At 46.8% G+C, this 25,365-nt stretch overlaps 1 protein-coding gene across 3 annotated transcripts in view; it reads right to left on the bottom strand.

Moving 5' to 3' along the window:
- TSPAN9 (tetraspanin 9) overlaps positions 1-22,866 on the bottom strand; it is a 206,584-nt gene extending 183,718 nt beyond the window's left edge. Inside the window, exons 1-2 of one of the 3 annotated variants that reach the window (XM_045466865.1) lie at positions 22,758-22,866; positions 17,987-18,052 (exon numbers count right to left, since the gene is read on the bottom strand). Coding sequence is in view for 1 of the 3 variants with exons in the window: in XM_045466864.1 (XP_045322820.1) it covers positions 15,702-15,720 (19 nt within the window). In the remaining 2 variants the exon portion in view is untranslated. Of the gene's footprint in view, positions 1-15,701; positions 15,783-17,986; positions 18,053-22,757 lie in introns of those variants that run through there. The other 2 variants (XM_045466866.1, XM_045466864.1) reach the window with 2 other exon arrangements.
- Positions 22,867-25,365: the final 2,499 nt, after the last annotated feature.

The following is a 25,365-nucleotide window of genomic DNA, read 5'->3' as shown; positions in this document are numbered from 1 at the left end:
ATTACTAAATCATATGGCAGCTCTATTTTTAATTTTTTTAAGAATTCCTATACTGTTCTTTTTAAAAAAAATTTTTGTAACATTTATTTATTATTAAGAGACAGAGAGAGACAGAGCATGAGCATGGGAGGGGCAGAGAGAGAGGGAGACATAGAATCTGAAGTAGGCTCCAGGCTCCAGCTGCCAGCACAGAGCCCGACGTGGGGCTCGAACTCGCGAACTGCGAGGTCATGACCTGAGCCAAGCAAGGTCGGACACTTAACTGACTGAGCCACCCAGGCGCCCCAAGAATTCCTATACTGTTTTCCACAGTAGCTGCACCAACAGTGCCCAAGGATTCCCTTTTCTCCACATCCTTCCCAACACTTGTTATTTTGTCTTTTTGATAATTCTAACAGGTGTGAGGTGATATCTCATCGTGATTTGATTTGTATTTCCCTGACGATGACCGAGGTTGAGCACCTTTTCATGTGCCTGTTGGCCATCTCTATGTCTTCTTTGGAAAAATATCTATTCAGATCCTCTGCCCATTTGTTAATCAGATTGTTTACATTATTGTTATTGAGTTATAGGAGTTCTTTCTATATTTTGGGTATCAACCCCTTATCAAATATATGATTTGCAAATATATTCTCCCACGCTGCCTTTTTATTTTGTTGATGGTTTCCTTCACCGTACAGAAGCTTTTTAGTTTGATGCAGTTCCATTTGTTTATTTTTGCTTGTGTTGCCATTGCTTCTGGATTCAGGTACAAAAAGATATCACTAAAAACAGTGTCAGAGAGCTTACTACCTATCCTTTCTTCAGACAGTTTTATGGTTTCTGGTCTTATATTCAAGTCTTTAACCCATTTTGAGCTAATTTTTGCGTATGGTGTAAGATGCCAATCCAATATCGTTCTTTTGCACATGGCTGTCTAGTTTTCCCAACATTTATTGAAGAGACTGTCCTTTCCTTATGGTATGTTTTTGCCTCCTCTGTTGTAAGTTAATTGACCATATATGCGTGGTTTGATTTCTGAGCTCTCTACCCTGTTGCACTAATCTTTGTATCTGTTTTTATGCCAATACCATACTATTTTGTTTACTATGGCTTTATAGTATAGCTTGAAATCAGGGAGCATGATGCCTCCAGCTTTGTTCCTCTTTCTCAGGGTTGCTTTGGCTATTTGGGATCTTTTGTGGTTCCATATAAGTCTTAGGATTGTTTGTTCTATTCCTATGAAAAACACCATCGGAATTTTGATAGGAATTTTGATAGTCTGAATCTGTAGACTGCTTTGGAAAATATGGAAATTTTAACAATATGAATTCCAACCCATGAGCACAAAATATCTTTCCATTTATTCGTGTCTTCAATTTCTTTCATCAATGTAATAGTTTTCAGTGTACACGTCTTTCACGTCCTTGGTTAACTTTAATCCTAGGTATTTTGTTCTTTTTGATGTGATTTGAAATGGGCATGTTTCCTTTTTTTTATTGGTTTTTTTTCCCAATTTTTATTTTATTTTTGAGAGAGACAGAGCACGAGCAGGGGAGGGGCAGAGAGAGAGACAGAGAGAGAGACACAGAATACGAAGCAGGCTCCAGGCTCCAAGCTGCCAGCACAGAGCCTGATGCAGGGCTTGAACCCACAAACCAAAAGATCATGACCTAAGCCGAAGTCAGACACTCAACCGACTGAGTCACCCCAGGTGCCCCATGAAATGGGAATGTTTTCTTAATTTCTCTTTCCTATAGTTCATTGTTAGCGTATAAAAAAACAACATATTTTTATATATGGGTCTTGTACCTACCCTCCAACTATATCAAACTCATATATTAGTTCTAACAGTTTTTTGGTGGAATCGTTCAGATTTTCTAAATATAAAATCATCTCCACTAACATTGACAGTTTTACTTCTTTCTTTCTAATTTGGATGATTTTTATTACTTTTCTCTGCCTAATTGCTCTGGCCAGAACTTCTAATACTAAGTTGAATGAAAGTTAAAAGAGTGGTGGCACAAAAACAGACACATAGACCAATGGAATAGAATAGAAACCCCAGAACTAGACCCACAAACGTATGGCCAACTCATCTTTGACAAAGCAGGAAAGAACATCCAATGGAAAAAAGACAGCCTCTTTAACAAATGGTGCTGGGAGAACTGGACAGCAACATGCAGAAGGTTGAAACTAGACCACTTTCTCACACCATTCACAAAAATAAACTCAAAATGGATAAAGGACCTGAATGTGAGACAGGAAACCATCAAAACCTTAGAGGAGAAAGCAGGAAAAGACCTCTCTGACCTCAGCCGAAGCAATCTCTTACTCAACACATCCCCAAAGGCAAGGGAATCAAAAGCAAAAGTGAATTACTGGGACCTTATGAAGATAAAAAGCTTCTGCACAGCAAAGGAAACAACCAACAAAACTAAAAGGCAACCAACGGAATGGGAAAAGATATTTGCAAATGTCATCTCGGACAAAGGGCTAGTATCCAAAATCTATAAAGAGCTCACCAAACTCCACACCCGAAAAACAAATAACCCAGTGAAGAAATGGGCAGAAAACATGAATAGACACTTCTCTAAAGAAGACATCCGGATGGCCAACAGGCACATGAAAAGATGTTCAGCGTCGCTCCTTATCAGGGAAATACAAATCAAAACCACACTCAGGTATCACCTCACGCCAGTCAGAGTGGCCAAAATGAACAAATCAGGAGACTATAGATGCTGGAGAGGATGTGGAGAAACGGGAACCCTCTTGCACTGTTGGTGGGAATGCAAATTGGTGCAGCCGCTCTGGAAAGCAGTGTGGAGGTTCCTCAGAAAATTAAAAATAGACCTACCCTATGACCCAGCAATAGCACTGCTAGGAATTTATCCAAGGGATACAGGAGTACTGATGCATAGGGGCACTTGTACCCCAATGTTCATAGCAGCACTCTCAACAATAGCCAAATTATGGAAAGAGCCTAAATGTCCATCAATTGATGAATGGATAAAGAAATTGTGGTTTATATACACAATGGAATACTACGTGGCAATGAGAAAAAATGAAATATGGCCTTTTGTAGCAACGTGGATGGAACTGGAGAGTGTGATGCTTAGTGAAATAAGCCATACAGAAAAAGACAGATACCATATGGTTTCACTCTTATGTGGATCCTGAGAAACTTAACAGGAACCCATGGGGGAGGGGGAGGAAAAAAGAAAAAAAAAAAAGAGAAAAAAAAAGAGAGAAAAAAAAAAAAGAGGGGAAGGAAAAAAAGAAAGAGGTTAGAGTGGGAGAGAGCCAAAGCATAAGAGACTGTTAAAAACTGAGAACAAACTGAGGGTTGATGGGGGGTGGGAGGGAGGAGAGGGTGGGTGATGGGTATTGAGGAGGGCACCTTTTGGGATGAGCACTGGGTGTTGTATGGAAACCAATTTGACAATAAATTTCATATAATAAAAAAAAAATAATTTGCATCATTAGTTGAATGTCACTTATTTTGTTTTAAATTTGAAATTATGCTGACAATGATTTCCATTTAACTCTCAAGTATTAAACAACTTTCAAAGTTCTTAAAAAAAAAAAAAGAAAGAAAGTTAAAAGAGTGGGCATCCTTTTCTTGTTCCAGATTTTAAGGGAAAAGCTTTCAGTTTTTTTGTCATTGAGTATGATGTCAGCTGGAGGCTTGTCACTTATGGCCTTTATCATGTTAAGGTACGTTCCATCTATACCCGCTTTGTTGAGAGCTTTTATTGCAAATGGATGGTGAATTTGTCAAATGTTTTTTCTGCATCTATTGAAATGATCATATGATTTTTGTCCTTCATTTTGTTAATGTAGCATTGACTGGTTTGAAAATGTTAAACCATCCTTGCATCCCTGGAATAAATCCCACTTTATCATGGTATATGATGCTTTTAATATATTATTAAGTTTACTTTGCTAATATTTTGCTGAGGAATTTTTCACATATGTCCATCAGGGACATTGGCCTGTAGTTTTCTAAATTTTTTTAAATATTTATTTATTTTTGAGAGAGACAGAGACAGAGCGTGAGTGGGGGAGAAAAAAAGAGAGAGGGAGACACAGAATCCGAAGCAGGATCCAGGTTCTGAGCTTGTCAACACAGAGCCTGACACAGGGCTCAAACTCACAAACCGCAAGATCATGACTTGAGCCAAAGTCAGACATTTAACCAACTGAGCCACCCAGGCACCCCCTGGCCTATAATTTTCCTTTTTTGTGGTGTCCTTATCTGGTTTTGGTATCAGAGTAACACTGGACTCATTAAAATGAGTTTGGAAGCATTCCCTCTCTTCAGTTTTCTGGAAGAGTTTGAGAAAAGGATAGGTATTAAGACTTCTTTGAATGTTTGACAGAACTCACCAGGGAAGCCTTGACTTTTTGTTTGTTGGAAAGTTTTTGATTACTGATTCAACTTCCTTAGTAATCTATTCAGATTTTTTATGATTCATGAATCCGTCTTGGAAGATCATGTGTTTCTAGGAACTTATCCATTTCTTCTAGGTTGTCCAGTTTGTTGGCACATAATTGTTTGTAGTAGTCTCTTACAATCCCTTGTATTTCTTTGGTATTGGTTATAACCTCTCCTCTCTTATTTCTGATTTTATTTATTTGAGCCATCTCTTTTTTTTCTTAGTGAGCCTAGATACAAGTTTGCCAACTCTGTTAATCTTTTCAAAGAACCAACTCTTAGTTTCACTGATCTTTTCTATTATCTTTGTAGTCTTTATTTCAATTATTTCCAGTCTGATCTTTATTATTTCCTTCCTTCTACAATTTGGGGCTTCATTTATTCTTCTTTTTCGACCTTCCTTAGGTATAAAGTTAGACTATTTGAAATTTTTCTTATTTCTTGAGGTAGGCATTTATCACTATGACTGTACCTCTTAGAACTACTTTTGCTGGGGCGCCCGGGTGGCTCAGTCGGTTAAGCTTCCGACTTTGGCTCAGGTCATGATCTCGCGGTTCATGAGTTCGAGCCCTGCACCAGGCTCTGTGCTGACAGCTCAGAGCCTGAAGCCTACTTCGGATTCTGTGTTTCCCTCTCTCTCTCTGCCTCTCCCCTGTTCACGTTCTGTCTCTCTCTCTCTCTCTCTCTCTCTCAAAAATAAGTAAACATTAAAAAAAAAAACGTTTGCTGCATCTCATAGATTTTGGTATGTTGTAGTTCCATTTTCATTTGTCTCAAGTAAATTTTTATTTCTTCTTTGATTTCTTCATTCACCTACTGTTTGTTCAATAGCATGTTGCATAATCCCCATATATTTGTGATTTTTCTTTTTTTTTTTTTTGAGTTTATTTATTTTGAGAAAGAGACAGAGAGTGAGTGAGTGGGAGAGAAGCAGAGGGAGAGACAGACTCCCAAGCAGGCTTTGTGCTCTCAGTGCAGGCCTAACACAGGGCTTGAACTCACAAACCTTGAGATCATAACTGGAACCGAGATCAAGAGTCAGACACTTAACCAACTGAGCCACCCAGCACCCCTCTAACTTTCTTTTTGTAATTGATTCCTAGTTTTATACCATTGTGGTTGGAAAAGAGTCTTGATATAACTTGAATCTTCTTAAACTTATTGAGACTTGTTTTATGGCTTAACATGTGACATATACTGGAGATGTTCTATGTGCACTCCAAAAGAATGTGTATTCTGATGCTTTTAGATGTAAAGTTCTATACAGATCTATTAAGTCTATGTGGTCTAATAAATCATTTAAAGCCAATGTTTCCTTATTGATTTTGGTCTGGATGATCTATTCATTGATGTAAGTGAGGTATGAAATCCCCTACTATTATTCTAATGCTGTCAATTTGTCCCTTTAGGTCACTTAATATATGCTTTGTGTATTTAGATCCTTCTATGTTGGGTGCATAAATATTTACAAATGTTATATCTTCTTGCTGGATTTACCCCTTTATCATTATGTAGTTTCCATCTTTGTCTTTTATTACAATCTTTTTTTTTTTTTTTGAAAGAGATTAGAGACAGCATGAGTGGGGAGGGGCAGAGAGAGGGAGAGAGATTCCCAAACAAGCTCCGCACTTCCAGCCCAGGGCCCAATGTGAAGCTCAAACCCACAAACCATGAGATCATGACCTGAGCCAAATCAAGAGTTGGACGCTTAACTGACTGAGCCACCCAGTCGCCCCTACAATCTTTGTTTAAGAGTCTATTTTTCTGATGTCAGTAAAACTACCCCTGCTTTCTTTTGGTTTCCATTTTCATGAAACATCTTTCTCCATCCCTTCACTTTCAGTCTCTATGTGTCCTAATATCTAAAATGAGTCTCTTGTAGGTAGCTCATAGTGGAATACTGGGTTTGTTTGTTTGTTTGTTTTAATCCATTCAGCCACTCTATGTCTTGATTGGAGAATTTATCCAATTATTTATATTCTGTGTAGAATTTAAGGTATGCACTTGTTGACATTTTGTAGTGTTTGTTTATGGTTTATTGTTTGTTTTGTAGCTCCTCTCTGTTCCTTTCTTCTTTTCTTGGCTTCTTCCCTTGTGGTTTGATGACTTTCTACAGTGTTGTGCTTATGTTCCTTTCTCATTATCTTTTGCATATCTATTATGAGTTTTTGCTTTGTGCTTACCATGAGGCTCATATTTAACAGCCCATACACATAGGAATCTATTTTAGGTTGATAGCAGGTTGTTTGAATGCATTCTAAAACTCTATGCTTTTACTCCACCCCTGAACATTTTATATTTTTAATATCACATTTCACATCTTTTTCATGTCTATCCTTTAACTAATTATAGTAGTTACATTATTTTTAATACTTTTATCTTTTAACTTTAATACTAGCTTTATAAGTGATTAGTCCAACACCTTTACTAAATAGTTGCCTTTCCTGGTTACCATTCATATGCTTTCTTGTTACTAATTAGTCCCCATTCTTTTTAGCTTTAACATTTCACGTAGGGCCAGTTTAGTGCTGATGAACTCCTGTAGCTTTCAGAAAGCTCTTTATCTCTTTTTCAATTGTGAATGATAACCTTGCCAGGTAGAGAATTCTTGGTTGGAAGTGTTTTCGCTTCCCTTTCGGCACTTTCAATATACCATGACATTCCCTGCTGGCCTACAATGTTTCTGCTGAGAAATCTCCTGATAGTCTTATGGGGGCTCCCTTGTATGTAACAAGTTATTTTCAAGATTCTCTCTGGGCATGCCTAGGTGACTCCGTTGGCTAAGTGACTGACTCTTGATCTCGACTTGGGTCATGATCTCGCAGTTTGTGGGTTTGAACTCCACATCAGGCTTTGTGCTGGCAGCATGGAGCCTGCTTGGGATTCTGTCTCTCCTTTTCTCTGCCCCTCTCCCACTCTCTCTTTCTCACTCTCTCTCTCATAAATAAATAGGTGAACTTAAAAATAAATTCTCTCAGAGCGCCTGGGTGACTTAGTCGGTTGGATATCTGACTTCGGCCCAGGTCATTGAGCCCCGCGTCCGGCTCTGTGCTGACAGCTCAGAGCCTGGAGCCTGCTTCGGATTCTGTGTCTCCCTCTCTCTCTGCCCCTCCCCCACTCAAGCTCTGTCTCTCTCAAAAATAAATATTTAAAAAAATTCTCTGTATCCTTAACTTTTGACATTTTAATTTTTTTTTTTTTTTTTTAGAGAAAGAGAAAGAGAGTGCAAGCAAGGAGAGGGGCAGAGGGATTGAGAGAGAGAGAGAGAGAGCAGGATCATGACCTGAGCAAAAATCAAAAGTCAGTCACTCAACCAACTGAGCCACCCAGGTGCCCTGACATTTTAATTATAATATGTCTTGGTGTGGTCTCTTTGGGTTCATCTTGTTTGGAACTCTCTGGGATTCCTGGATCTGGATGTGTGTTTCTTTCCCCAGGTTACAGAAGTTTTTGGCCATTATTTCTTCAAATAAGTTGTCTGCCTCTTTCGCTCTCTCTTCTCCTTTTGAAATTCCTATAATATGAATGTTAGTCCATTTGATATTGTCCCATAAGTCCCTTAGGTTACCTTCATTTTTTTAGTTCTTATTTCTCTTTGTTCATCTTTTGGGTAAGTTCCACTGCCCTGTCTTCCAGCTCACAGATTCTATCTTCTGCTTCATTTAGTCTGCTTTTGAAACCCACTCATGTCTTCTTCAATTCAGTTATTCTTCAGTTCTACTATTTCTGCTTGGTACTTATATTCTCAATCTCTTTGTTGAAGTTCTCACTGTGTTTAACCATTCTTCTTCTGAGTTTGGTGAGCATCTTTTAACTATTACTTTGAAATCTACATCATGTAGGGGCGCCTAGGTGGCGCAGTCGGTTAAGCGTCCGACTTCAGCCAGGTCACGATCTTGCAGTCTGTGAGTTTGAGCCCCGCGTCGGGCTCTGGGCTGATGGCTCAGAGCCTGGAGCCTGTTTCCGATTCTGTGTCTCCCTCTCTCTCTGCCCCTCCCCCGTTCATGCTCTGTCTCTCTCTGTCCCAAAAATAAATAAACGTTGAAAAAAAAAATTAAAAAAAAAAAAAAAAAAGAAATCTACATCATGTAAATTACTTATCTCTATTTCACTAAGGTTTTTTTTTTCTGGGGTTTCATCTTGTTCTTCTGTTTGGAACCTATTCCTCTGTCTCCTCATTTTGCTTGAGTTTCTGTGTTTGTTTCTATGCATTAGGTGAAACAGCTATCTCTCCCAGTCTTGCAGGAGTGGCCTTATGTAGGAGATGAACCTTACTGTTCAACCATGCCCTAGCTCTTGTTTGCCTCTTGAACCTTTGTGATTATCTAAGCAGCCGGTTTTTTTCCTGGTGTGTCCCTGTTGTAGAGGTTATGCCAAGATGTGTCAGTGTTCCAGAGGGAAGATTTCAGTTAGCACCTGGTTTCAGGCCATTTGGGAGCTAGATCCTCAAGTAGCAGGTTTTAAAGCATGCAAATATATGCAGTCCTATGGGAACATAATCACAGACCCTGCTGGCCTGCAAAACAAGCAGTCTGGAGGAGTCCCCTCAGTGACAGTTGTAAAACGTGAGGCTCCTTTCTGGGAGGGACCAGCAAACTTTCTGAGAGGTATAGCAAGGCTGAGGATCAGCTCAAAGATGGTATCCTATGTTCCCTGATAGCACCTCTGTAGCCTCTAGATGTGTTGTAAATGTGAAGCCTGCCCCTCAAGCTAAAGCTCCAGGGCAAGTAAATAGGCCTTTTACATCAGATAACTGGGAGTGTGTTTCAGTCTGCTGTCTGTGCAGTGCTCTGGGGATGGCAGTCTGCCAAGAACTGTCTCTCCAATTGTTTCAGACCCATTTGACCCAGAAACACAATCGCCCTTGGTCACTGGAGCCAGGTGCTCAGGCATCCCTATGTGGGCTACATCCATAGGCCAGCTTTGTTGGAGCTGTAGTCAGACAGCAGGTAGTGGCGGAGCTTTTGTCCTGCTGGCTGAGGCACAGTCTCAGGGAGTAGCACATGGGGGCACCCACCAGTGCTAGCAGGGTAGAGGGAGAGTGACAAAATGTCATCTGCCAGCACCACCACTAACTGGGTAGAAGGAGAACACCAAAAATGGCACCCACCAGCATCTCTGTCCCTGGAGACAGTCCCAACAGGCTCTTGTCCTTCTGGCAGATGCCTTAAGAATAGCAAACGGAGGCACCTGGGTGGTTCAGTTGGTTAAGCATCTGGTGCCTGATGTCAGCTCAGGTCATGATCTCACAGTTCGTGAGTTCGAGCCCTGCATCAGCACAGAGCCTGTCAGCACAGAGCCTGCTTGGAATTCTCTCCACCCCCCACCACCCCTCCTCCACTCATATTCTCTTTCTCTTTGTCAAAAACTAAACTAAACTAAACAAACAAACAAATAAATAAAAGAACAGCAAACAGATCTCTTTCACTTATGGTCTAGGCACTTTTCAAACTGCTGCTTCTACACTAGGTCTGAGGACAAGTGAGTCTGCACACGAGCCCTTTAAGAGTGGAGTCTGGGTTCCCTACAGCCCTGTGGCTTTTTCAGACACATGCCCCGCTGGTTTTCAAAACCAGATGTTTTGGGGGCTCGTGTCTCTAATGCAGGTCCCAAAGGCTGGGGTGCCTAATGTGGGGCACAAACTCCTCGCTGCACAGGAACAAGCTCCATGTTTGTGAGATCCCTCCCAAATGTGGGCCACCGTGCCAGGGGTGGAGTCTTTGGCAAGACTATGTCTCTGCCTAACCTACCATCTCGACGTGGCCTCTTTATCCATTGTGAAGGAGCTTACTCCAGTAGTTTTCAGGTCTTTTTCGGAGGGAATTTTCCCCTAGGTAGCTGTAGATCTGTGTCTATGGGAAGGGGTGACTTCAGGATCTTCCTACACCACCACCTTGAACAGAAGCTCCCTCATCACCTGGAGCACCAGGACCAAAAGATGCCTCATATCTTAAAAGAATCAAAGTATTCAATAACTGCTTGTTGATGAATTGATAGTATGACTGTTGAGCATGCTGACATGTGAATCCATTCTCACAGCTGTAGAGAACCGGAAAGGTGGGTGTAGGCATGGGCAGAGAAGTTAGGAATCCAAGACAGGCCTCTTAGGTCTCTACTGATGGGGAATTTACCTAGCAAGCAGTGAACTCTCAGTTGAAGCAGGCCGAGGTCCTCCATCCAGTTTTTCCAATTCCTTGGCCAAAAGGAGTTGCTGAGGTCTGTCTTGCTGTGATGCCAGCTTTCTCAAGGTTTGCAGACAAGGCTTCACGTTTTCCTCAACCCTACACATTGGTCCACAGTAAGCCCCATGAGCTGATCAGATACCGTTAACCCTGCAGCAGTAGCACAGTGCTGGCCCCCAAGTCACCCAGATGTAGCAGGGTGGCTCCAAGCATAGGGCAGCTACTTGCCCTTCCCCACAGTCCTCGCCAAGTCCTCTCTCAGAGCTGGGTCAGCTCCCCCACAGCACAGTCGAGAAGGAGGGGGGAGAACGACCGAGAGGCTGAGCTGTGCAGCATGGACTGCACTTTCACAAAAAGAGAAGCCTGCAGCCACGAAACATCTCTTTTCCAAGAAATGCTGAGAGGGAGCAGGGAGAAAATAAAACACCGAGGCATTCTCAAATGTGGAACCTGCTCAGCCTTTGTTCTTATTTGATGAATGCACCAACCACGAGGCAGATGACAGGCCAAAGAACATTGTTGTGCTGAGAAAGTGTATTTCATCAAGTCCAGCCCGAGATCTCCAAGGAGAGGTAAGTCTGATGAACGATCAGTGCTGGGGAGGACTTCACCAGCAGCCCCACTGCTGCATCGTCTAAACTGGCACTGGGGATTCATAAATGACCCGGAGCTGGCTCTTCCCCTGTTTCTTTCTGCCTCTCTGCCATTTGTGACATTTCACAGGAGAGAAGAGCTACCAAGGCAGGTGAAAAGAAAACTTTAAAAACAAATACATTGTGGGAAGTCGAAATGTTAAGTCCATTGTGCTGCCTGAGAAGGAAAAGTGAAATCTGTGAATCACACAGGCCCGGGTCTTTTTATTTCACATCCGCAGTTAGAAGAGGATGGAGAGAAAGTCTGGGGCTTAGTAGGTGCAGTATTTGCTGGGTGAATGAATAAAAGAATTCCCAGCAGAGGCTTGGATCTGGAGTGACCAGCTGGCTTTCTTAAAGACCTGTCACTCACGGACTCACATTCTTCAGAGACGTCATGAAAATTAGCAAGGGGTACTAAGCAGCCAAGCTCTTGGCAGCTTCTAGAGTGTCTAGCTCTACTTCTACACTCCAGTCGCCCTAGCAGGAGAGACAGTCTGCTCCAAAGCCCAAATTCTGGATTACACTCAGCACGAGCCCCACACACAGGCAAACACAGAGAATCCACCTCAAACAGCACTTCTTGCCCAACAAGATTAAGTGTCCTGTCCATGCCAATTTCCCATGTTGACCCATATGGTAAAGAGGGGGCTGGGAGGGGAAGAAGCCTTTGCTGTCTTCCAAAGATCAGTGGGGTCTAGGGGCACCTTGGTCAGTTAAGCATCTGACTCTTGATTTTGGCTCACATCGTGATCTCATTATTGTGGGATCGAGCCCCACATCAGGCTCCGTGCTGGGCATGGAGCCTGCTTAAGATTCTCATTCTCTCTCTCTCTCTCTCTCTCTCTCTCTCTCTCTCTCTCCCCCCCCCCCATCTCACCTTCTGCCTCTCCCCTGTACACACCCATGCTCACTATCTCTGAATGAAAGAAAGAAAGAAAGAAAGAAAGAAAGAAAGAGAGAGAGAGAGAGAGAGAGAGAAAGAAAGAAAGAAAGAAAGAAAGAAAGAAAGAAAGAAAGAAAGAAAGAAAGAAAGAAAGAAAAGGAAAGGAAAAGACAAAAAAAGAAAAGAAAAGACAAGACAGAAAGCAAGAAAGATTGGTGGGGTCTATTCCCAAATATTCTAATTCTCCTCCTTCTGGGCACATGAAGGAGGCCACCTTCAAGAGTAGAGTTTTCCCCCCAACCCTGGAGTTCCGGCTGGTCCTCTGACTTGCTTTGATGAAGCAGCAGATGGATGTTACCCTGTGAGACGTCAGAGCCTAGATCCCAAGAGGTCCCAGAGATCCCATTTCACCTTAAAGGACAGTTTCCTTGAGAATGAGAAATCACATGGGGGAAGAGGGGCCCAGATGAGAGGCAACACCAATCACCAGACACCTGAGAGAGGCTCTCAGACTGTCCAGGCCCTGCAGGGCCACCAGGTGACGGTCACCACATTAATAAGCTTAGGTGATGAGACCAACTGGGCTGGGCCTCAATGGCTAACCCACAGAACTGTGAGCAAATAAAAATGGTTCTGCTAAATTTTGGGGTGGTTTGTTATACAGCAATAAACAATCAATACAAAACTCATCCAGCAAGTCTGTGCAGCTATTCACAAGAATGAGGTCATTCTCTATGCACTGATGTGGAAAGATGGCTGGAGAAGTTGCCAGTCAGTATAATACAATTCTACTTATGGAAATTGTTAAGTTAGTAGGTAGACAGCTGGATGCCGGTCTATCCTAAAAATACCTGGAAAGAATAAAAACCAAAGTATTAACAGTGATTATCTCTGAAGGGCAGGATTATAGGAGATTTTCCTTTTATATAATGCATGTAATGTTCGAATATTATAATGAATCTGTGGGGTTTTTTGTGACAACAACAAAGAAAGGTATATTTAAAAAATTCACCTTGAATTCTGCTACAAGCTGATTTTTCCTAAAACATCCCTTTCATCCTGTCATTCCCCCGTTCAAGGACCAGCACCTGCTCCCCACTGCCAGCCTCCTACAATCTGACTCTCCTCTGGATGACATTCAAGGTGCCCCCAGGCCGGAGCCCTCCTCCCCCTCCCCCGTGTTCATCTCCAGGTCACACCCATCTCGACCTCCACCTCCAAGCCTGCCACCCACCACCGCGACCACTCAAAGAACCCCTTCCTGTGCCTCTCACAATCCCACCCCTCCCACGAGGCCCAGCCCCATCTCCCCTGGGACCCTCTAGGGGTCCTCAGAGAAAGTTCCACCCAGCCCTGCCCTGGATTGGATGGTGTACTATATTATGATCTCCCTGCACTGCAGGAATTGACTGTCCCTCAAGGGGCACCTTCGTAGACACAGGCTGACTGACCACCATCATCTCCAGCTTCTCTGGCTAATAGTGGGAGAGGGAAAGAGCACAGACAGGCAATTCCAACTCCCTTCCCTCTCTGTGCCCACCGGCTGGATGGTGGGTAATGACCCTGGACTAGGGCTTCCTCCCCATGCACCTCGTCTCCACAGGCAAGTGGGAGCCAATTTGCAACGGCTGCTAATTCACACTGACTCATGCCTCCTGGGTTACTCTAGGGGCTCTCCCTCCCCACCCTCCAGGTCCCACAAGCTGTATTTGGATCCAAACTCTGGCTTCAAACCTAATTGCCTTCCTGGGGGGCCCAACGGCTCTTCCTCCCTCAGGTCCCTGCAATCTGCACGTCCAGTTTTTAAACAAAGCTGTTTAGAATCTCTCAGGATTAAGTGGAAAATTGCAAGCCCAGACCTCTACCTCACTTTCTCTAAAACACAACATGTCATTCTACATGTTCATACAGTCCCATTCAAACCCAGCCAGTCACCCTGCCCCTCTGAGCCCTTCCATAGGGCTTGGCCCTATTGGGGGCTGGAGACTTGCTCAGGCAGGCTCTGCTCCCACTGTCCTTGGCACCGCCACCCCCAGGGCTTGTCGGAGAATATCAGCCCCCTAAGCCTCCGTTTCCACACTGTGGCAGGTGGCCAGGTAAGAGGGCTTAGGCAGGGCTGGCAGGTACTGTGTTCAAGTCTTACACCGCCCTCTAAGGAGGGGGTGTTCCCACAGGTAGATGTGACGTATTGAAAGGGCTCAAGTGGGCCTCTCACCTGAGTCCCAGAACAACACAAGAGAACTCCTTCCCACACAAGCCCACATGGGCACACCCAGCCACACACACGCTAGGGCAAACACATGCATACTAACCCACATGCACACAGACACATGTGCATGGCCACACCCTGTCCCAGCCTTGCTCTGAGCACCCCCCCTGAGATCACTTCCCTCACCTGTCCACTGGTCTCAGAGACCCGTCCCCACCCCCAAGCCCTCTCCCTGACTCAGAGCCTGGCACATTTCCCTCACCGGGAGGGGGAGGAGCACGCATGCATGTGCCGCCAGCCACATGCGCCCCGCATGCTGGTAGGAGGCTGTGGGCACGGGTGGGTATACACAGCCAGGGCTCCGGGGGAATTCCCAGGCAGAGACGGGCATTGTTCAGGTTTTACAATCATGTATTTGCTTTAATGTTTCTTTTTAACCTGAGAAACAGCAGTTTTTTGAATCTGCATGAAGATGCTATAAGTGTTAGCAGTGGCCTACGCTGCTAAGGCCAAGGCTAAGAACGCACCAAGCTTCCGTGCCAGAACAGGACCCTCAGCCCTCCTGCAGAGACAGTCAAGCACCCCCCCCCCCCAGTACGCGAGAGGATTCCAGGGGTTCTGCTGAGCTGTCTGACTCTCCAGACCCCCTGGACAGTTCTCCACTCACATCCTTTCCTATCACAAGGTCAGATATTTGAACAAACACTGACCATTGAGCATAGATATGGTCACAAGACTCTCAAAAAGCGAGTATTCAAAATACAGTTAATTTCCCACCACTGTCTGAGGATTGGGAAGGAAGACTAAGCAGAGAAGAGGTGTGATAAACCCAAAAGCATAGACAGTATTAAACAATAGATACTCAGTGGGGCGCCTGGGTGGCGCAGTCGGTTAAGCGTCCGACTTCAGCCAGGTCACGATCTCGCGGTCCGTGAGTTCGAGCCCCGCGTCGGGCTCTGGGCTGATGGCTCAGAGCCTGGAGCCTGTTTCCGACTCTGTGTCTCCCTCTCTCTCTGCCCCTCCCCCGTTCATGCTCTGTCTCTCTCTGTCCCAAAAAACTAAAAAAAAAAAAAAAAAAAAAAAAAAAAAAAAAAAAAAAAAAAAAAAAAAAAACACGTTGAAAAAAAACAATAGATACTCAAAAAATAATCTACATTTCACTCCTGAGTATAGACTAAAGCACACAGGCTGTGACACTCAAAGCCAGCAGAGGTGCTCCTTCTGGCTCTGTCACATTCACAAGGACCTCAACCCAGTTCAGGCTGAGTTTTTGGTTCAGTACGAGGGAAAGGGTTTGGAAGCTGGACTACACCCAGGCAGATATTCTCGCTTCATTATGCTGTGGCTATAACTGAAGTTGAAATTGTCAACTCACCAGGCTGGAGTGCAGCCATGGAAACTTCTAGCTCCTAAATGCATCGGGCAGGGGCAGGAGGCAGTTAAAATGAAAGCAGCAGCAGGGCCACTGGCACAGGACGGAAGTCAGGCCTCAAGACCCTGCCACTGACCGGACAAGCAACCATCTCTGTAAACAACCTCCGCCCCATCCCACTTACATCAGAAACCAGGGCCTCTGTTTTAATCATTAACTTCACTCTTTCCTCCTCCATGTACCTCTAGGCCAGAGGCAGAGAGGGCCCTTGTAAGAGGAGGAGGTATTCGGGAAGCCCCAGGACTGGAAGCCAAAACCCCCTCGTCCCACTCAGAAACCACCTTTATCAAAGCTCAAGGAACCTTAGCAAAGGGCGGTCCAGACTCCCATTTTTCAGGTGAAGAAACCAGCCTGATGAAAGCAACTAATCTGCCAAAGGTCACAAAGCCCGTTAGAGGCAGAAGCAGGAGCCGGGTGAGAGCCTCCATCTAGGAGCTGGCCATCATTCCAGAGGCTCAACAGCATGACAAGAAATGACACAACCAAAGCCCTGTGAGGCCAAGACCATAGGAAAGGATAAACTTCCTGTCTGGAGGTCCTTCCCTCAGGTCTCCCTCTCAAATGTACAGAAGGACGGTCTTCTGGCTAGAAATGACTGGTGGTGTCAGGGGCCGTCTGTCTCCCCAAGGCTGTGCAGGCCTCCTGGGAAGCTTGCCACCATGTTCTGCCCTGGCAGGACCCCCCAGAAGCAGGCTGCACAGGATCTCCATGATGGGGCAGGCCATACTGCGTGGGGCCAGGAGGCGCTGAGTGGCAAGGGGTGACCTAGTCCTCAAGTCTTTCCCTCCCTGCTGCTTGCTGTCTGCCAGATTGGTTTCCTTGGGCTCAGGCCACTGTGCCTGGCTGCACTGCACAGTCCATCCACAGGCGGTGCTCCAAACCCCACAGCGCAACAATGAAAGCAGACACCCCACCCGAGCCCCAGGGAGGAGGGGGGAACACTTAAAATGGGAGCTCCCACATTCCTGCCACGGGAGCCAAAGGAGGGACCTGGAGGTGATTCTCAGGAGCCACGAGAAGGGGCTCCTGGCCTGTGGTAGGAAAAGCAGGCGCTGCGGGCTAGGGTCTGAATCCCCGCCTCACCTGCCACTACAGATGTGGTCTTAGGCCAGGCTCCGGCCAGCCCTCAGCCTCAGCTGCGGCCACTGTAACATGGGGGCAAATGACAGCTACCTTGTAGGATTCTTGTGAAAATTCAGGGAGATTTAAATGAAGATTTAATATGACTTCAGTTAAATTCGTCGTGGACACAGTCTGAAACCATGGCTACTGGTGATGATGATAAATGTGAACGCTGGCATCCTAAGTATGACGTGCAAAGTATGGCAGGACAATAAGAGGTCCGTGGCCACTCCTGGGACACCAAATTGTCTCTGCTGCAACTCACAGAGAAAGGAATCTTTGGGCAAGATAAGTTACCAGCCAGCACCATCCTTCCAACCACCACCCCCATCCCCACCCCCATACTGCTGAGTTCTTGGAACATGAGAGATTTACCAATCACCCAGGAGGAGAAAGCCACAGGATAAAACACACATAAATTAGAACATAAAAAGACCCAGGTCTTTAAGCAGTACCCCCAGGGAACCTGAATCAGCACCATCCACAAGGGCTGCCTTACTGCTTAAGTGGCTTCTGCCTGGCTCCAGTAGGGCAAGGACCTTGACGCACAAGTGCTTGGACAAAGAAGCTATCAGCAAGACCCCAGGAAGCTGTGGGAGCAGAGATTAGGATCCTGGAGAGGGTCCTGGCAGAGGGTGCCCACCCGGAGGGCCAGGGACATTGCTGCGGCGGCGGCCAGGATAGAGAACTATAGAGAACAGAGACAGGTAGGATTGGCCAGATTCCCTCAGATTCTTTTCTGGCCAGCTAGTGGGAGGTCCTCTACCCTGGCTCCCAAGCCTGCTGGGAGGAGACAGGAAGCAGGAAGGTACAGGCCTCTCCTGCGTCCCTGGATTTCCTCCCTGTAATCAAGGTGGCCAGGAAAGAAATTAAGAGGACTACCCCAGCCATCAGTCAGAAATAGTGGGGAGGGAGTAACTGTCTCCTTACCCCCAAAGCCCAATTTTAGGAGCTTATCAAGATGCAAAGTCAAAAGCCACAACAGAGAGACATCTAGCAAACATCAGCATACCATTCATTCTATCCTCCCTCCCCAAGAATGACTTTAGACAGTTTATAACACAAAGATTTTCAGAGACCCCATCACACGATGGACCCAGACTGACCTGTTTCTTTGAATTTCCTACAAGCACCTTGGCTGCTGACTGAGGGGAGAAGATCCCAGGATATTCCTGCAGAAAAGTAAAAAATTAAGTAATTGCTTTGCTGTGAAGCCACTCTAGGGTGAATTCCGTCCAGCAGTGGCCACTCTTTGGAGAGGAGGCCTCCCATCTAGAACCTAGTCAATCAACAGATGGAGAAAACCAGAAATGGTAAACTGGTTCCAGCTGCTACACCAAGTTCACTCAGCTAGTAGTGGGTGCCTAAAGCATCATACGCAGAACCCAAGCCCTGGCCTGGTGGTTAAGACAGCTGTGATCTATTAGTAATGTCTGCTGTGGGCAGTTACAGAAGGAACAGAATCCATGCTATACATATTTGCCTTCTGTGGAGTAGACCTTGGCATCAAGGGCTTAACATTTGTCATTTTGACCACTCACAAAATGACCCGAACTTTCAAGATATGTAAAACTGTTGAACTTTACTGAGACCTGGGTGTAACGCACATTCCCTATGGGGCTGATGTAAAGGAACAGGACATGTTGTTGTTTTCATCTCTACCACATCCAAACTTTCTCTTGTGGAGCAATAAAAACGTGGTGGAAAATGCCCATTAAGTGAGAGAAATCTGCAGCAGGAGTTGAAAGGGTAGTTAACTTGGGGTATGAAAATATATACAGGAAACACTTGGCTCTCTGCAGAAACATGACACTGGAGAAAGCCAGGCCCATGTACAAAGACTGCTGCGGATGCAAATCTGGCATTCTAGAAGATACAAGATTCATTTCTTGAGGACATCAGAGGTACACACTGTGCCCACTCTGTGATGCTCAGCAGTGAGTAGTGGGCCAGGAAGAACACAGAGGGAGTCAGAATCCACCCCTTGAAGGGGCTTATCATCTACTTGGAGAAATGATGGTACACAATGGAAACAGTAAATGGCCTTGCACATTCCCAGTCACCCAGCTTAGAATCAGCTTCAGTGCCCCTTCCTCCTCTCCTCACCACCCCCATTCAATTAATTCACAAATGCTTTAACCCTGCTTCCAAAAGGTCCCAGGTCTAGCTCCACCTTGCCATTCCTCACAGCTGCCCAGTGCTCTCCCCACCATGATTTTCCTCCTTCCTGGGCCCCAGACTCACCCTCCTTAGACCTCGCCCTGCTTCTGCGGCCCCTGCTCGAAAACCTGCCAAGTTCCTGTCTCTCCAGCAGCAGCCCAGTGCCTGCAATGGTGGGCACTCAGCTTCTTATGACGGAACGGTCGGACGAATGGATGAGATTCTTTGGCTGTGCATTTGCGGCCACCCACAATAGGCCCACTGTCTACCTGGTCCAGCCTTCTATTTCTCTTCATGCAACCTACTCACCAGCCCACACTCTCAGCGCCTCTCTACAGGCTGATCCTTCCTCCCTTCTGCTCAACTGCAAGCCACTCTTCAAAGTTCACATCAAATGCCACCCGCTGCATGAGGTGCTTCTCCAGAATTGAGGTGGTTAATCTCCTTGTTCGAACTCACATAATACCATGGGCCACTCACCTTGTACCTTGAATTGTCACTTTTTGAACCCCTCTTTTGACCTTTTACTGCATTATACACGCCATGAAAACAAGGACCTTTATCTTTTTCATTTTTGTATCATCAGAACTTAGCACAGACTCTTATACTATGACACACACACCAAGTGTTGGTGGATTTCACTAAAGAATCACCCCCAGGCAGTGTATAAAAGTCAGGAGAGATGAAGACAGAAAATGCCACAGGAGTTCCAAGGAAAAAGAGGTGCTTTGATGGATGGGTGGACAGAGAAGCCTCCAAGAAGGAACTCAGGCATGAGTAGGGTCTTGAAAGAGGGGGAGGTGGGAGCAGGGAAGAGCCATCCAGAAAGGTGGAACAGTGTGAACTCACGGACAAAGGAGGAATGAGCAAAGCATGCTTGGGAGATCAGTTTGGCTGGAAAATCAGCATGCTTGGGAGATCAGTTTGGGTCCCTGGGCGAGAAGGGTGGGAGATAAGGCTAGCCAGGCAGGCTTGGAGATGGATAAGAAGGATGCTGAGTGCCAGACTAAGGTACCTGGATTTGACTCATTCCCTCTTAGTCAGTGAGGATGACAATCACACCAGGCCTAGGCCTTAATGGTAGAAGAAGTCTTGTTTCTCTTGTTCTGAGCATATTAGTCTAGTCTCCTTAGCTAGGTTATAAATAACAACCACCATTTACTACACACCTGCTGTGTGTGAGGCCCTAAGCTACGAGCTTCACATACATTATCTCATTGCTCCTTCCAACAGCCCTGAGAGCTTCATATTGTTATTCTGGTTTTGCAAGCAGGAAGCTAAAGCTACAAGAGGTGAAGGCACTTGCCCAAGGCCTCACCCACTCACTCACTTACTCACCAATACAGTGGTACTGGAGTTAGACACAGGGATGGGGCCAGCACTCCAGCCAGCTACCACAGGCCCCAGGACTTCCCTTTGAAGCCGGGCTGCTTCTTCACAACCCTCCTCAATAATTCCTTAAAGCCAACATTTATTAAGCACATAGCAGGAGCAGAATAAAGCACACAAAGAACGGTGGTTTGGGGGGGGGGGGAGAAATGGAGAGTTATTGTTTAATGGGTGTACAGTTTCAGTTTTGCAAGGTGAAAAAGTTCTAGAGATCTGTTGCACAACAACGTGAGTATACTTAACCCAAATGAACTCTACGCTTAAATATGATGAAGATGATACATTCTGTTACTTTGTTTTACCACAATAAAAAACTTTTTTAAATAAAGCACACTTATTATTTGACTGATCGGCTGTCCCTGGCATCTTATTTTGTTAATCATCTAACTCAGGAAGAGACTCTAGAAACATTTTAATCCAGTGACCCTCCAAAACACAGAGCTGAAAAGGGGAGGTAACATGTCCAGGGCTGCACAAACAGATGGTGTTAGAGCTAAGATCAGAGCCCAGCTTCCACAGACTTAATAGGGAAGAATGACAGAGACAGCACAGCATAATGCAAAACACATGGCAGGGGGGTGGTCAGAAGCCACAGGTTCAAGTTCTGCTTCCTTCCACCTAATGAGTTCTGTAACCTCAGAGAAGTCATTTATTCTCTCTGAGCTTCATTTTCCTAATCTATAAGAAGACAATTAAGAAGAACATATACTTAACAAGATTAGGTGTGAGTCAAATAAAATTATATACAGCTAATAACGCAGTGAAAGCACTTGACCAACTACGAATTACCTTATAAACACTGGTTATTGTGATTAATACTAAATATCTGTTCATAGATTTAAAGACTAAAATCTGATTTAGCCAGATCAAACAAAAAAAAATCCCATTCCATTCTGGTCCACTCTCAGCTGTTCAGAGCCTTGCACATAGCAGGTCTTCAATGAGTGAGTGCAGAACTGAATTACCCTTCAAAGTTTTCTCCACCCCCATCCTGTTCCCTCCCTCACCCCCAACCCAGAGCCCAGCTGCATCAGCCATGCCAGGACCAGGTGGAAGATAGGAAGCCCCTGTGAATGTCTGCCTCCCTGGCTGCATTCCTTAGCTAAATATAAATGATTTGTCCAGTCCATTGTTTGAAATTATCCATAATACCTCGCCTCCCCTCCCCATTACTTACGATGACAAGCTGACTGCACATCTTTATAGCAGAACATACATACAAAACATTCTCTGCGGCTATTTTTAGTAGAGGGAAGCTGGTGGATATACAGGGATCAGAGCAGGAGTCCTCAGTTTTCTCCACTAGTCCAGGAAAGCTTCCTGGAGGAGGAAATACCTGAGTCACTTCAGAGAAGGGGGCAGCTGCAGGTCAGAAAGACACCCTCACATGAGTGTGCTTCTCTGGACCAAAGGGAGGTGAGCTGCTGCCTTCTAATCCCCATTTTTGGGATGGGGAGGAAAGGTCGACAAAACCCGGGGGGCGGGGGGGGGGGGGATCCCATATTACTCCAATACTTCAAATTGGCCCAGACAGTACACGCATTTGGGGAGGGGTTAGGGAAGAGGCCAATATCTTTTTCAAAAAGAGAACATCCAAGACTGGATCCAGTTCCGAGATACACAAGTACAAATACTGTTCACATAACAAGCCAGTTTCTTGTTGGGACTTTTTTTTCCCCCCCAACCACAAGAAAGTTTTTTAAAGTCCCAAACTTGGATACACAGATGGACTACATCTTGGAACTCGGGATGTGCCAAAGCCCTGTCACTGTGAGTGCCGATCTGCCAGCGGTGGCCCAAGGAGTGGTCAGGGGTGTCCGGCGAAGGGGGGAGGCAGGCAATATCCCAGCCCCGCCCGAGCTCCCGCCCTCCCTGAGGGCGCGCTATAGACTACCCCAAGCCAGTCCACGGAGCCACACAGTCAGAAAGCCTTGACAGCTCTGAGGCTCTCTCTTTCTGCTGCAGCCTACAGCCCTCCCATCCCTTCACTTGGCATTCCGCTGTCCGCTCTCCCGCAGCCCCGTTCCCAAAGGGTCTTCGTCCGAGCCTCTCCGCCTGCAGACCCCTCCTCGCTCTGTTACGGGACTCCGCGCACACACACCCCCTTCCCCGGCCGCTTCCCGCGTCCTCACAGGGCGCCTACCCCATCCCTCTCTCGGCTCGCCCACTACCGCCCTCCCGACACCCCTCCCCGGGACGCCCCGGAGTCGCTCCCCTCGATGGAGATCCGGGCCGGGGCTGGCGCGGCCCGCCCACAGCGGTCCCGAGCCCCGCAAGGCCGCGCGCTCCCGAGCCCCCGGGCCCGCCGCCCGCCCCGACCGCACTCACCGCGCTTGGGGAACGTGGGGTCCCGGCTCGCTCCCGCTCCCGCACCGCCGCCGCCGCCGCGGCCGCCAGCGGAAACGGGGGGCGGGGCCGGGGGCTCGCGGCGGGGGGCGGGGCCTGCCCGGGAATGGCGAGGCCGCGGGGCGGGGCCGGCGGGGCGGGACAGCAGCCCGAAGCGCGAGGGGAGGGGGTCCGGAGCGCGAGGGGAGGGGGGCCGGGGCCCTAAGAGGGAGCTGGAGCGGGTCCTGGAGGCCGGGGCTTCGGACACCCCCTAGCCGCACCCCAGCGTCCGAGCCGGAGGGAGCCCGTGGTGAGGCCGGGGCCGCGCTGGGCACCGGCGTCCAGGGCCAGGCGTGGCCGCCCTCTGGGCTTCCTTCCGGAAGCCTCCCTCCCCTCCCACCTCGGGGCTCCGACCCGCCGCTCAGCCGGGGCGTCCGCACGACGCCACCCCCCTGCCACCGCGGGCCTGGGCCGCCGCCGCGACCACACGCGGGAGGGAGCGGGAGGAGCCCGGGAGGCCGCGCGCCCGCCCCGCCCCGGGGGCTGTCGCGGCCTGGGTCGCCTGCGTCCCCCGGGAGCCAGGCCGGCCGGTCTCCCGCCCCCGCCCCCACGCCTGAGAAATCCGTCTCCGGTATTTCGGGCGGACTAGATGTTGACCACGCGGTGTGTAGTAGGTCCTGTCCGCAGATACCCTGGAGGAGGAGCCGCTATTTGCCTCCCCAGGAGCGCAAGGCCTCCAAGTGTTGGTAAAGGGCACCGTGTGGTGGAGGAACTGAATTGAAGCAGGAAAATTCAAGTTAGGCATCTCTGGCCCAGCGCTTCCTATAGGCCTTTCTGGGCCTGGATTCTTGAAGTCAGAAGGCCTGACTCTTTCCCAAGTGAGGGCGTCTGCCGTCTCTCCTCTCCAGTAGTACTGTCCTCAGGCGGGTTCTGTGCTCCCCACGTGCAACCATGGTGTGTTGAGTATGACTGGAGACAGATTTTTTTTTAAACCTGACTATAATTACCAGGACCCCTTGACCTCTCCTAATTAGACTGGCAGTTTCTTCTCATCTCCGGGGCCCCCTCCCCTTATACACTCACAGTCTTGCTTTTGTCTATAACACTTGACCAAATAATCCACCTCCTTCTGACTCCCCTTTTCCTTCCTTCAACACCTTGTTCACACACACAGCCCCATAAAATCTTCCTACACTAACCCCCACCCACCCCAATGTCTTCAGTCACTGTGGCAGTCCTTTACCCTTGAGCACAATGCTGCTAGTTCTGCCCAGCTTCCAGAAGAGGAAACAGACCCAGCGAGGGAAAGGGACTTTCTAGCAATATCTGCCTGGGAGTGGTCCTATTGTAAAAACAAAGAGAGGCAGCCTGGTATGGGAGCAACCATGGGGCTTTGGAATCCATCAGACTCTGAGTGGAATCCCAGCTCTGCCTCTTATGGGTTGTGACCTCTTTAGACCTCAATTTCCAAACCTGTGAAATATGACTTAGTAATATCAATGCCACAGGGCTGATGGGCTTACTAAGACCATGGAGGCCAAAGCACAATATCTGATGCATGCTGGATGTTTAACAAATGTTAGTTTCCCCCTGCCCTCTAAAGGAAGATACACAAATCTGAATTAATAGAATTATGGAGCCTTAGGGCTGGAGAAACATGAGAGGTCCCTAAGCAATACCCCAGAAAGTGGTTGCTCACCCTTCATCTACACATCCAGAGATGGGGACTCAGTGCCCCCAAAGGGGTTTGCAGCTGCAAAAATAGCCTGTGGGACAAAGCTATAGAGGATGTGGGATTACTCACCATAAAAGTCACTACAGTGACTTGTAGTCTGTGAGGCAGACACACACGGGTCGTGTCCATTGAGGACAAAATTCAAATAATTGGCCTAGTGAGGAGGAAGATGTGCTTAGGGCGGGAGCTTCCAAAAGCACGGGGCCACAGTTTTCTGTAGCTGACTTCTGAGGAATATCATTGAGTTTCTGTCCTGGAGATTCTGGAAATGCTGAGGAATAATTCCCCTAGTGATTGGGTGACTATATCCAGGTGGTCAGGACACAAGCCATTCACTCTACTTGTCCTGACAGAGTTATTAATAGTCCCTCTTTCACTCTCAAAATAGCCTGGTTTGGACAAAAAACTATATGTCACGTTAACTATGAACAAAGGCAGTACTTCAAACAGCTCCTTCCAGCCCTGGTTGTCAAGGGTTTCGCTGGAATTTCTGAATCCCCAAAGACTTCAAAAATTTCTATGTCCATTTATCCCCGTTGAAATCACCAAATCAAAAGTGATCAGCACAAGTTACCCCAAGTCAAGCTAAAGGACAGTGCCTGATGAATTGTGACACCTAGTGGGGAAAGTTCACACTGCCTGAGGCTGAGTTTTAGGAACACCACATTCACACAGGTTTCTCCGAGTCAGCCTGAGAAGCGGAGAACAAGCTGTTAACATTTATCAAGTACTTATGTGTCAGCCACAGTTCCAAGCACTTCACACGTTGTAATTCATTTGATCCCGACAACTCCATGAGATAGGTACTACCACCGTGGCTCCATTTCACAGATGAAGGAATTGAGGCTCAGAGGCTAGGGAATTTCCCCCAGGTCA

Source organism: Leopardus geoffroyi, chromosome B4, assembly GCF_018350155.1.
Source record: "Leopardus geoffroyi isolate Oge1 chromosome B4, O.geoffroyi_Oge1_pat1.0, whole genome shotgun sequence".
NCBI lineage: Eukaryota > Metazoa > Chordata > Mammalia > Carnivora > Felidae > Leopardus > Leopardus geoffroyi.
The sequence above is the reverse complement of the archived record's forward strand: the minus strand, read 5'-3'. Positions and strand labels throughout refer to the sequence as shown.